At 42.5% G+C, this 13,471-nt stretch overlaps 1 protein-coding gene across 1 annotated transcript in view; it reads right to left on the bottom strand.

The window, feature by feature from the left end:
• The window catches only part of DOCK5 (dedicator of cytokinesis 5), a 269,322-nt gene that overhangs the window by 5,791 nt on the left and 250,060 nt on the right, over window positions 1-13,471 (bottom strand). Inside the window, exons 46-50 of the mRNA XM_070459648.1 lie at window positions 10,114-10,197; window positions 9,145-9,282; window positions 6,436-6,602; window positions 2,099-2,267; window positions 1,312-1,450 (exon numbers count right to left, since the gene is read on the bottom strand). Of these exons, the coding sequence (XP_070315749.1) occupies window positions 1,312-1,450; window positions 2,099-2,267; window positions 6,436-6,602; window positions 9,145-9,282; window positions 10,114-10,197 (697 nt within the window). The remainder of the gene's footprint in view (window positions 1-1,311; window positions 1,451-2,098; window positions 2,268-6,435; window positions 6,603-9,144; window positions 9,283-10,113; window positions 10,198-13,471) is intronic.

The following is a 13,471-nucleotide window of genomic DNA, read 5'->3' on the forward strand; positions in this document are numbered from 1 at the left end:
GCCACTGCCACCCTAAACCACCTGGTCAGTCAAATCGCTAAGGTCACATTCTACAGTTTTTGTGGACAGAATGAAGACCTCTTACCTGCTGGGACACACGTAGCACCCTTCCTTCACCAGAAGGTGTCATGAGAAATTCTTAAGTAAAAATTTCATGTTTTGTTGAAGGGTGTCACTATTACACTGAAGTCATGAGAATATTTTCTAGAATTTAAAGAGTATTACTCTGTTCTCTGATATATCCCAAGTACTTAGGAAAAAACATCTGCCACAAACTAGGTAGTTAATAAATGCTCGTTATATTGGACTATTACAATTTTATCATTTAAAGTAGCAGTCCTCAACCTTTTTGGCACTAGGGACTGGTTTCGTGGCAGACAACTTTTCCATGGACTGTGGTGGCGGTGGGGGGGCGGGGGAGGGTTCAGGATGATTCAAGCACATTACATTTATTATGCACTTTATCTCTATTATTATTCCATCAGCTCCATCTCAGATCATCAGGCATGAGATCCCGGAGCTTAGGTACCCCTGATTTAAAGAATGCAATATCTACTTCCTCCAGGAAACCGTGCCTGATTAACTCTGATGTTGGCTGACTACAGTCTCCTGTTTGGGGTGATGATCTATTCTTCCACTGCTCCTTTGTGTTAAGCATCCTTGTACTTCATCTCAAGACTTGTGTACTGCTGATTCCCCAAACCTGAGTGTAATTTGTCTATGTCTTGTCCTTCCAGACCCTTCTCCACATAAAGCACATGGTTACTTGCCCAACAGTTCCTAAATTACTTCCTGTCTAGTTAGTCCTAGTCCAGTCTATCCCATTTATTTGGAAAACGGGCAGTGAAACCCTGTGAGGCTCCCTGTATTGCTGCTAAGTCATATCCGACTCTTTGCGATCACAGGAGCTGTAGCATGCCAGGATTCTCCATCCATGGGATTTTCCAGGCTAGAATACTGGAGTGGGTTGCCATTTCTTGCTCCAGGGATTGAGCTGGCGTTCCTACCTGGATTCCTGCTCCCCACCCAGGGACTGGACCTGTGTGTCTCCTGTATTAGCAGGTGGATTCTTTACCACTGGGCCACGAGGAAGCCCCCTGGCTCCCTGTACAGAAAAGTTTAATGAGTCTTAGCAACCTAAGGACTCTGGCCAAACATTAATCTAATTGAATGACACCCATGACCACCAAACTGAACCAACCTATCATCTCAGACCCCCTGTGGCTATTTTGATTAAAAATGGCCCAGATTCATAAACGCACTCCATCACCTAGTGAAATGACGATAAGGGGTCTCTACAGGTACACTTACTCAGGGGCCTGGTTGCTTTAGGAGTGAGTGGGGGTGGGCTCAGGGTTGTTGACTGTGGAGGTGAAGCGCCAGGAAATGGTGTCAGCCGATTGTCCGACAGCTGGAGGCTCTTGGGTCTCTGAGATTTCTTGGCTGGGCTCTAGTGGGGGGTGGGGGGAAACAGAGCAAAACATCGTCACGGTGAGGAGCGTCAAACTCATCAATACTCCTTAAACAGCCCTGTCTGCAGAGCAGAATCTTGTTAAAGGGCAAAATTCCAGGAGCCCTCTGTAAGTTTACCACACTAGCACATGGGGGGTAAGAAGGTGAAGACACAAACAGGGAATCACCGGCCCACAGGCTATTTTCCGGCTAGCCAATGGGCTGTGTCATTTAGTCTGCAGATGAGCCACCCTGATTCTCAGGGATACCCGGTCCCACCACATTTAACAACATGATGTGGCTTATGGAAGAAAAAGTACTTTTTATTAAAACTAAAAGAAGGGAAATGACAATGTTTGGATGGGCTCATGGAACACGGTGGTGAGAACCACAACTCTAAGCATCAATCCACATATTTCCACTGAGGGTAGATCTTGCGCTGTTACTGATTTAGAGTTGGATCTCTGTACATGGTTTTCTTAGCACCATCTGAGATCTGAGCCCATCCTAGGCTGCTGTGTCCTGAGAAACCACGCCAGGTTTCAACCTGGTCACTCACAGTTATGATGTCAATGGTGAAAAGCCTGCCTACAGGGAACACGGTGGAAAATTTATAGTCATCTTGTTTTGGGTTTTTTGTTTTTACCATCAGATCAGGTTCTGGCACTTTCTCTGCGATGACCTGGGACTTGCTCAGACTCCAGTCTTTAATCTTGAACTTGCTCGTCCGAGTCTCACTCTCCTCTTTGAGGGCCAGATCTTCCACTCTGGCCCCTGATGAGGCCCTGCGCTCCAAAAGTGGCTCCAGGATGGACCTATCAGGGGTGGGGGAGGGAAGGATTGGGAGGCTGGGGTTAGTGGATGCAAACTAGTATATAGAGGCTGGATAAACAACAAGGTCCTACTTGACAAGCATAGGAAACTCTATTCAGTATCCTGTGATAAACCATAATGAAAAAGACTATGAAAAAGAATATATATGATGTATAACCAAATCACTTTGCAATACAGCAGAAATTAACACATTATAAATCAACTACATGTCAAAAAAAGAAAAAAAGACTGACCTGTCAGCTACAAACAAGGACAAGGGCAGAAAACACTGATCACCTGACAGTGACAAATGATGCCCAAAAAACCAGAGGATATGACTCTTCAACAGCACCTTAACCAGTGGCTTCCTTCTCAGGTTCTAAATCTGAACTTCCGACGGCCAAGTGAACATCTCAAGGTCTACAAGCACAGAAATGAGGCCACCCAAGCACGTCAAGAAAACACGAGTGGATATTTATCTTATGCTAGGAAGATAAGATCTTACAGAACTTGTAGATAAAGACAGAGTTCATACAGTAGCACATGAACAGGCAGCGTTATATAGTGGATGAGAGCGCAAGTCCTGGGGCCCTACAGCCTCCGTTCAAGTCTTACCTACATTTACTTGCTGGGTGACCTTGGGCAGAAAATCTTTTCATACCTCAGTTTCCTTATCTATAAAAATGGGGATGATACAGTAATATCCATCTCATAAGGTTATTAGGGCTTTCCTGGTGGCTTAGACAGTGAAGAATCTGCCTGCAGAGTGGGAGACCCAGGTTTGATCCCTGGGTTGGGAAGATCCCCTGGAGAAGGGAATGGCTACCCCACTCCAGTATTCCTGCCTGGAGAATGCCATGGACAGAGGAGCCTGGTGGGCTACAGTCCATGGGGTCTCAAAGAGTCGGACACAACTGAGCAACTAATACTTTTTTCACTTTCAAAGGGTTATTACAAAATACTTACAACAGTACCTAGCAAATAGATGCATGCATGCTCAGTACGTCCAACTCCTGGTGACCCCATGGACTGTAGCCCACCAGGCTCCTCTGTCCATGGAATTTCCCAGGCAAGAATACTGGAGTGGGTTTGCCATTTCCTTCTCCAGGGGATCTTCCCGACCCAGAGGTTGACTCTCTGTCTCTTTTGTCTCCTGCATTGGCTGGCGGATTCTTTACCACTGTGCTACCTGGGAAGCCCTAGCATATAGGAGAACTTCTCAAAAAATATATTTTTTTAATTACAATGACAAATTTTCAAATGCCATAGTAAGAATCATGATTAGATGCTAATATACAGAGGGGAAGAATTTGATGAGAAAAAGAGAGTCTAGAGATATTTTGAAATATCTCTCCCTAAACTGCTTATCAGTTATAAAGGGAAAAATAGTAAGTACTATTTTAATTTAAAAAAAAAAATTTTTTTTTTGGCCACCCTGTGTAGCATGTGGGATCCTAGTTCTCTGACCAGGGATCAAACCCACACCCCCTGTATTGGAGGCAAAGAGTCTTAACCTCTGGACTGACAGGGAAGTTCAATGATGTTTTCATACTCATTGGGCAAATGTGGGCAAGAGCTATAATCCACCTTGCCTGGGGTCACAGCAAGAAAAGGACCCCAGTCATCTGCTCTGTGTTTCCTGCCCTAATAGATCAGCAATTATGGGGTCTCTGGTTCTCAATAGCTACTTGGAAAAAAAAAAAATTTTTAATGGGCCAGAGTTCAATTAAGAAAAGAATCCCACCGAACAGAACAGAACTTCTACATGACTCTTTGCAACTCCATGGACTGTAGCCCTCCAGGCTCCTCTCTCCATGGGGATTCTCCAGCCAAGAATACTGGAATGGATTGTCATGCCCTTCTCCAGGAGATATTCACAACCCAGGGAATGAACCCCGGTCTCCCGCATTGCATACAGATTCTTTACCATCTGAGCCACCAGGGGAGCCCTTCCACAAAGTAAATAGTATCTCTTTAACAGCATGACTGAAACCATAAAAGAGAAAAACAAACCAGGTATTATTTAATCTTTAGGAATTTAGAAGATTAAAAATAATCAAAATACCTAATATAAGTGAATATATTATGAAAAATGATATAGTCACTCATACATTTCATATAGCATTGCATATTAGTATTGGTGATAATACAGCAAGAATTATAAAGAATCTAAAAAAGAATGAATTTATGTATATGTATCATTGAATTACTTTGTTGTCCACCTGAAACTAATACAACATTGTAAATTAACTATTCTCCAATAAAAATTAAAAAAAAAAAAAGAACTGTAAAAAAAGTACCTCTCCTGAATAGAGATCATACATGCTTTTGGAAGTGCATCCTATACTCCATGTTAAGCAAAGGGTTAGAAATGATATGAGAATATATTTTAGGTGATGTCAAAAGAGAAAGGAAAAACTGGGGTACTATTTCAACTCAACACAAAGGGCAGGAATCCAACAGAAAAATGCACACGTGTGACCACAGCTCACAGAAAATAGAATATATACAAGCTACTAAACAAATGAAAAAACGCTCTACTTCACACAAGAGAAAAAAAACCACGAACGCAACAAAACAAAATCCCCATGGCAAGAAAACATTTTCCACCTCTCAGATCGGCAAAAACTAAAAGGCCTGATGATACACAATTTGGTGGCAAGGTGCGAGCGGCCAGGCACCCTTGCATATTGCTGGTGGGACTATAAATGATTACAATCTCTGTGAAAGTCATTTTGGGAATAATTTTGAGAACTGCAGCTATATATGTTTAACAGAGTAATTTCACTTCTTGACTTTTTCTTATATTGATATAATTAAATATTTACAAAGTAATTTTTTTCCATTCTTTTTCAAAATTAATTTTTATTGGATACAGTTGCTTTCCAATGTTGTGTGAGTTTCTGCTGTCCAGCACAGTGAATCAGCTATAGGGATACATACATCCCCCTTTTCGGATTTCCTTCCCATTTAGCTGACCACAGAGCCCTGAGTAGAGTTCCCTGTGCTATCCGGTAGACTCTCATTAGCTGTCTGTTTTATACACAGCATCAGTAATGTGTATATGTCAATCCCAGTCTCCCAATTCATCTCACCCCCAAAATAATATATATATGAAGATGATTCATTGCTATCACTACTGTGACAGTAAAAGGCTTAAATCAATCAAATGTCCATCAGGAAACAATGATGGAGTGTTTTATGGTGTAGGTGTATCATCAGATATCTAACCACAAAGAAAAGAGGAGGCTCTCTTTGTTCTGAAATGGAATGACTTCCAAGATCTAGTAAGTGAATAAAGCAAGGCAGAAAGTATTATACACCACCATTTATAAATCAAAAACATGGGAAAGGATATATATTTAGGAACTGCTTCTGTACAGATGAAAAGCTGCTGGAAAGGCACCAAGAACAGAACCAGGGGCACTTCCCTGGCGGTCCAGTGCTTGGGGCTCCAAGCTTCCAACACAGGGGACACGAGTTCAATCCCTGGTCAGGGAACTAAAGACCCACACGTCCAGCAGTGCAGCCAAAAAGCAGAACAAAACCTGAACCTAGTATCACGGGCCTCTGGAGAGTGGTACGGGTAAGCTGGGAGCCTGGGACTGATGGGAGATTTTTTTCATGATATACCCTTTCATACCTTTCAAATTTCATATGTGATTATATTTCTTATTCATGAAATAAAATTTCAAATTATTTTAAAAAATTGAAATAATGAAGGATTTCTCCAGGGGCCCACTGGTCAGGATTCCCAGCGTTCACTGCCATGGCCCAGGTTCAAATCCCTGGGCAGGGAACTGAGATCCTGTATGCCACCTGGTCCAGCCAAAAAAAATTTTAATTGAAATAATGAAAAACAAAAGGCAAGCAATAACTAGAAATTATTGTGAGACAAACTAGGATATGACTGGGTGGGTGATAGGGTGTGATAGGATTACGGGTGATTTTTTTCTATTTTTCATAACTGTTGTTATTATCATCTAAATAATGATATTCTTAATGAGGAAGATGATGAGAAATATCCCAAAACTAATAACTCAAGTACTGTGAGTTATTTTCCTATGAAGATGACACATCCACATTGACCAAGTTTCACTTGGGTGACCAAAGGCAAACACTAGGAAAGATTTACCCATCCTTCTTGGCAATTAGAGATCAAAGCCTTACCCATCAGATCCTGGTCGGGAAGGAGCGTTATCAGATGAGTTAGAAGAGGTGGAGATCACAGAGGAGGCCACTGAAGTGACGGACAACCTCCGCAGCGTGGATGACATGATGTAGGGGATCATCATAGACCCTGTGCGGCTTTGCTTCCGGTCGGTCAAGTTGGGCGGCTGAAGGAGACATGACCCCTCATGGTTAGCTGGCCTGGAATTCAGCCCCTAGCAACTGGCGCAGTTCCCACTGGTTTACGGCCAGTCCCATCCGTGTCGGGGCTGGGACCCCGTCCTGGTAGGCTGGTGCCTGTGCTTCACTGGCTGTGAAATACTACAAATACTTATATTCTTCTTCTATAGCTGGAAAGATTTTATTGATGTACTATTTTGCTTATTATAATATGATATAATGAGATATTTTGTAATTGTATATCACAACATCCTGATATTTTAAAGTCTAAGCTGTGAATTCATTTTCTGTATATTTAACAACTCTACATTTATTTTTTTAAAGTATAGTTGATTTACAATGTTGATAAGCTTCTGATGTACAGCAAAGTGATTCAGAGATATATATATATATATATATATATATATATATATATAAAATTCATTGGAAGGACTGATGCTGAAGCTCAATACTTTGGCCATCTGATGTGAAGAACTGACTCATTGGAAAAGACCCTAATGCAGGGAAAGATTGAAGGCAGGAGGAGAAGGGGATGACAGGATGAGATGGCAGGATGGCATTACCGACTCGATGGACATGAGTTTGAATGAGCTCCGGGAGTTGGTGATGGACAGGGAACCCTGGTGTGCTGCAGTCCATGGGGTCACAAAGAGTCAGAAACAACTGAGCAACTGAACTGACTGATAAACATATATATATACACTTATATATATATATATTCTTTTCCATTATGGCTTATCACAATTATGGCTTATATTGAGTATAGTTTCCTGTGCTATACAGTAGGTCCTAGTTGTTTATCCATTCTACATATAATAATTTGCATGCATCTGCTAACCCCAAACTCCCAATCCATTCCTCCCTCACTCCCCCTGTGTAGTCCTCCACCACTACCTTATGTTCTTAGTTATAGACACAACTTAGGTTAAACTTGCCTTGTTTCTAAGACTAGAGAAAAATTCACCCTGATTTTCTGCCAATCCCATGAGAAGGGAAAAGCCAAGATGTTCATTACCCATCAATAGGATAGCAAAACCCTTTGTCTGCTTCTCCAACTTAGCTTCTGAAAGAGGGCACTTAAAAAAACAAATACTGGAATAACAGAAAGAGTTTAAGATTGAAACTATAAACCTAAAGCTTATCCTGGTGAATCTTAGGAAGTAAAGGAACACGGATCTTCTGTCATATGACATGTCTCTGGTAGGACTGATTACCCCCATAGGGCCACCATATCAAATCCAAATCTTAATACTGACCTGGGTCTAACAAAAACTAAATTCACTGAGTGAAAGCCAAGTCTTTGCCATCTAGGAATTTGTGTAAAAGACAAATGTTCCTAAAAGAAAACTGGCAGCAGGTTAGGAGGTAAATTCATAGGAAGGCCTGACTAAACACTTGGATGACTATGAGAAAGGATCAAAAAGACACTTGGGAGAAAAAGGAAACAGAGATGGAGGTGTGGGAATTGGGGAACAGCAATACATGAAAAGAAATTCAGAGCTATGATTTGAGGAAAGAGTATTTTTAAAAATCTGGAATTCAAGAATTCAACTTTTGAAGAAAGTAGGATATATTTATGTTAAAAAGGACAGCTAAATGAAGCTGGAACCCAGCATACCATCAACTGTAGGAGAGAAAAGGTTGGCCCATGTACCCCTCCCACCTAATTTCTTGGGAGGAAAAAACAGAAAACTGTAGCTGTGAGAAATTTTAGATGTAGTCGCTAAGTTGTGTCTGACTCTAGCAACACCATGGACTGTAGCCCACCAGGCTCCTCTGTCCATGGGATTTCCCAAGGAAGAATCCTGGAATGGGTTGCTATTTCCTTCTCCAGGGGATATTTCCAACCCAGGGATAGAACTCAGGCCTCTTGCATTGCAGGCAGATTCTTAACTGACTGAACCACCAGCCAGAGTGAGAAATGTTACAATTATCCTTAAGAAATCATGAAATCTGCTACGTGCATTGTCAAATGTAACTCACAATTCTTTCTCCTCTTCCAAGGTGCAAAGGGTGTGAACGTTTCACCAAAACAAAAAATAAAATTAAAAAAAAAAGATTTGGAAAAACTGTAAGAGTTGGGCTAGATAGGACACAAGTACGTAGTGTCTGGGATCTGGAAATCCTAATTTCTAGCAGTGTGGTTTCCACAGTGTGGTCCTTAGACCCACAGCACCACCTACTGTATGCTGGAAGTGCCAATTCTTGGGCCTCACCCCAGACCAAGTGAATGAAAATCCCAGGGAATGTGGCCCAGCGATCTGTGTCTTCACAAGCCTTCCAGCTTGTTCTGATGGTCATTCAAGTTTGAGAACCACTGTCCAACACAACAACAGTTGAAGGTCATCAAGAGCAAACCATGCCTTCTCTGACCCAGCCCTCCCTCTCCCACCCAGTGTTTTCAAGCCATTCCTAGTCTACTTTGACTCACTTGGCACCTGAAAAATGGATCAGTATCTCGAATAGTAGAAGAGACTAGAAAAAGGTCAGGAATAAGAAAAGCTCATAGGCTGTTGAGACAAAGCCTACCAGTGTTATGACCCCATAGCGCTTTTCCACTTTGTCCTTGAGTTCCCGGAAGCAGGAAGACAACCGGTCATGCAGCGGCTTCAGTTGCTCCGTCAGCTTCTCCCCATGGATGCGGATCCCCTCTGTCAGCAAAGGCATCTGCAGAAAAAGGCATGAGAGGAATGGGATGAGGTTTAGGAAGAGGGATGATTCAGATTTCGAGGCTGGCGGAGGATGGAGGGTAAGGGTGGACAGGTCAACTGATGGACACAGAACATATCAAATGAAAACGCTGGTTCTTAGCACAAGGCTTGGGAACCAGATGCCCTTGGGTTAAAGATGCAGAGGCATTCACACACCTAGGACACAAGTAACCAGGTGACCAAGCAAGGCAAATCCACATGAGCCTGGGGAGCTTTCTGGGGCAGGAACAACTGAACAACTGACGGTTTCACCTTGGGACTGAACTGTATAACTGCATTTCCTCCCACTGTTTACAGAAGTAGTGAAAGATAGAATCTGAGACCAACAATTCCCAGATGGAAACACAAATAAATCAACTGGGGGAGTTTAACCTCCCTGCCAAGAAGACCGCTCTCAACACTGCACAGTCTAATGAAATGCTCTTCCTGTGTCACTTTGCCAAATAAACAAGATAGGTTGTGATTCTGAGTTTAAATAAAAAATGAACCCTAAATGGGGGCTTGTAGATGGATGCCCCAGAGCAGGGGTCTTCAACCTCTGGTCTGATGGCTGATAATCTGAGGTGGAGCTGATGTACTGATAAAAGGAATAAAGTGCACAATAAATGCAATGAGCTTCAATTATTCCAAAACTATCACTCCCAACCCCCATCTGAGGAGAAATTGTTGTCCATAGAACTGGTCCCTGATGCCAAAAAGGCTGGGGACCACTGCCCTAGAGAGCATCATGCAAGGCAGTCCCCCAAGGAGCATGGAGGGCTGTCCACCACACCTTCCCTGGACACACCTGCAAAGCTATCAGTTGCTTTAGCAGCTCAATCTTCTCCAGGTCTTCAGGATGCTCCTGCAAGTACTTATCTGTAAAAAATGCCTAAAAGGAGAGCATGGGCAAGTATTGATTAGAATGCATTCCTATCTGTATATTTGATGCTAAAAGGATGGGGAAGGAAATGGGAAGTGGGAAACACGTCCTCTGTTCCCTCTGGTGAACCAGGAATGATTAAGTAAACATAGATTCCATTCCTGGGATAGCCCTTAAACTACCAGAGTGGACAATTCAAAAAGCAATGGGATATTCTGTAGTCTTTCTAGAATCATGCAATTCCTAGCAAGAGTACATTCTTAACCATAGCTACACATACACATCAAATCAACAGCACCAGTAGAGAATGTCATTCATTAAAATAAGTTCCCCAAAGAACTAAGAAGAGACCAAGTGACAATATCAAAAAGTTATTCATGAGACTAAATGCCTAGATTTATAAAAGAGTGAAAAATTAACAGGCTGAAGATGTGGCTGAGAGTTTTTCTGCCTTGCAGACACTATCACAATTCCTGAAGATCTGTAAAAGATTTAACACTTTTACTCATCAATCCGAAAGGCTATTTTTAAGGACAACATGAGAAATGCTATAGATGTGGAATGATGTTGAAAATATTAAATGCAGGTTGCATTTATTATGGTATGTCAAGACCACGTCACCCATGACATCATCAATAAACCCTGATGGAAAGGCCCTATGATAAGAAAATAAACCCAAACTCAACCTACAAACATAAATGTTACATGCAAGATCATGTTAAAGACAGAATTCATTAGGGGAGAAAAACCCAAGTCTGTGGTGAACATTTGTGCTCCAACAGAGTTCAAAACTGTTGTTATCTATTTCCTCCCTACACCATAACCATCATTTCTAAGAATGCTTTCAGAGACCTGCAAATTTCCCCCTTACTCTTCTCCTCCACTCCTCAGAAAGACCACCTCATTACATGAGATCCAAGAGTTCCTAAAACTATAGGATACAGTTATAAAAGAGGTCAGTCCTTTTTCTGCAGAAAACAGAGTATGTGCAAACTTTTTCCTTGATTGGTTGAGCTGTGCCCCGTCCCCCAAGGCACAGGTTGAAGTCCTAAGCCTGGGACCTCGGAATGTGACCTCATGTGGTCACAGACTAACTGCAGAGGTAATGAGTCAAGATGAGGTCATGTTAGAGTAGGAGGCACCCTTAGACACTGCTGTCTAACTGGTTTCTTTACAAAGAGGGGAGGTGAGAAGACAGATACTTATACACAGAGAGAACACCACGTGAAGGGACAAGGAGAAGACAGTAATCGACAAGGCAAGGGATGCCAAAGGTTGCCTGCAGGACTTCCCTGGTGGTCTTGTGGTTAACAATCTGCCTGACAATGCAGGGGACATGGGTTCAATCCCTGGTCGGTGAAGATCCCACATGCTCTGAGGCAGCTAAGCTTATGCATCACAACTACTGAGCCCCTACTTCAGAGCACAGAGCTGCACCTACTGACCTTACAAGCACTGCAACTACCGAAGCCCACGAGCCCAAGAGTCCACTCACCTCAACGAGAGAAGCCGCCACAGTGAGAAGCGCGTGCACCACAACGAGAGAGCAGCCTCTGCTCTCCACAACTAGAGAAAAAGCCCTGGAAGCAACAAAGACTCAAGACAGCCAAAAATAAATAAAATTTTTTAAATAAAGCGAAGGAAGCCAGTAGCCCACAGAAGCCAGAAGAGACGCAGGGAGCAGACTCATCTTCACATGCCTCAGAGGGAATTGATGCTACAGACTTCTTGATTTCAGACTGTGAGGCAATCAATCCCTATTGTTTTAAGCCACTTTGTTGGTGGTATTTTGTTATGGCAGCCCTAGGAAATGAATATGACAGAGAATATAAATGTATGGAATCCAAGAATCACAAAAAGGAAACAGGACATTTATGGAACAGCTTGTTATAGCAGATTCATATTTAGAGGGATTATCAATCTAAATGAAGTATTTAAGTATTTGCTTAAATCTTCAGCCACCTTTCAAAATATATGTACTTGGAACTTCCCTGGTGGTCCAGTGGCTAAGACTCTGTTCTCCCAATGGAAGGAGCCCCGTCTCCATCACTGGTCAGGGAACTAGATCCTGCAGGCTGCAACTAAAAAGATCCTGCATGCCACATGTAAGACCAGGCACAGCCAAATAAATAAATAATTAAAAAAATACACGTAGTTTGGGGCTTCCTTGATGGCTCAGTGGTAAAGAATCCCCATGCCAATGCAGGAGGCGTGGGTTAGATCTCATGTCTGGGAAGATCCCACATGCCAGGGAACGACTAAGCCGGTGAGCCACAACTACTGAGCCTGTGCTCTAGAGCCCATGGGCCGCAACTACTGAAGCCTGCGTGTCCTAGAGCCTGTGCTCCATGATGAGAGAGGTCATTGCAACGAGAAGCCTGAGCATCGCCAACTACAGAGTAGCCCCCACTCGCAGCAATTAGAGAAAAGTCTGCACGGCAACAAAGACCCAGCACAGCCAAAAACAAACAGAATATTTTGAAAATACAGGTAGCTTACATTTTTGAAAGGTAATTTTTTTTAACCTATAATATGCTCTAAAATTCCCAAAGCATCAGTTGAGTCACAGATCACCAGAGCAGAGTGCTCTGAAATTAATTTTTCTAGCAGAGTCCTACCTCACACCACAAAGGGCTGATAAATTACAGCAAATGGTTCCTGGGTTCCAATGACTAAGGCACTGATTAAAGAGCTGCCCTAAAATAGGTCACCTGTATCAAACTGATAATGATGGATTCCCCAACTGACTGCAATAGCTCAAGGTGATCCATGAATTTACTCTTTTTTTATACTGAGAAATATACAAAGTCATACATATTAATGAAAAGTATAAACTAATATTTTTGAAAAGTTCTTGAAATAAATTTGTTTATGTATACTTCCTTTCCCTTTTCATTTTAATTTGAAGATGGTCATAGTGGAAAAAATTTGCTATAAAATTATATAATAGTCACAACAATGAGGGCTTCCCCGGTGGCTCAGATGGTAAAGAATCCACTTGCAATGTGGGAAACCCAGGTTCAATCCCTGGGTTGGGAAGATCTCCTGGAGGAGGAAGTGGCAACCCACTCCAGTATTCTTGTCTGGAGAATTCCCATGGACAGAGAAGCCTGGCCATGGAGTCCATGGAGTTGCAAAGACTTGGACATGACTGGGCGACTAAGCACAGTACAACAAGGCAGACAAATGCTGCTTGATTCCACTTACAGAAGATACCCGTAATAGCCGAATTCACGGAGTTAGAAAGTACACTGGTAGAGGCCAGGGACTGCAGGATGGGCGG

The sequence above is a fragment of the Odocoileus virginianus genome, chromosome 31 (assembly GCF_023699985.2).
Source record: "Odocoileus virginianus isolate 20LAN1187 ecotype Illinois chromosome 31, Ovbor_1.2, whole genome shotgun sequence".
Classification (NCBI taxonomy): Eukaryota; Metazoa; Chordata; class Mammalia; order Artiodactyla; family Cervidae; genus Odocoileus; species Odocoileus virginianus.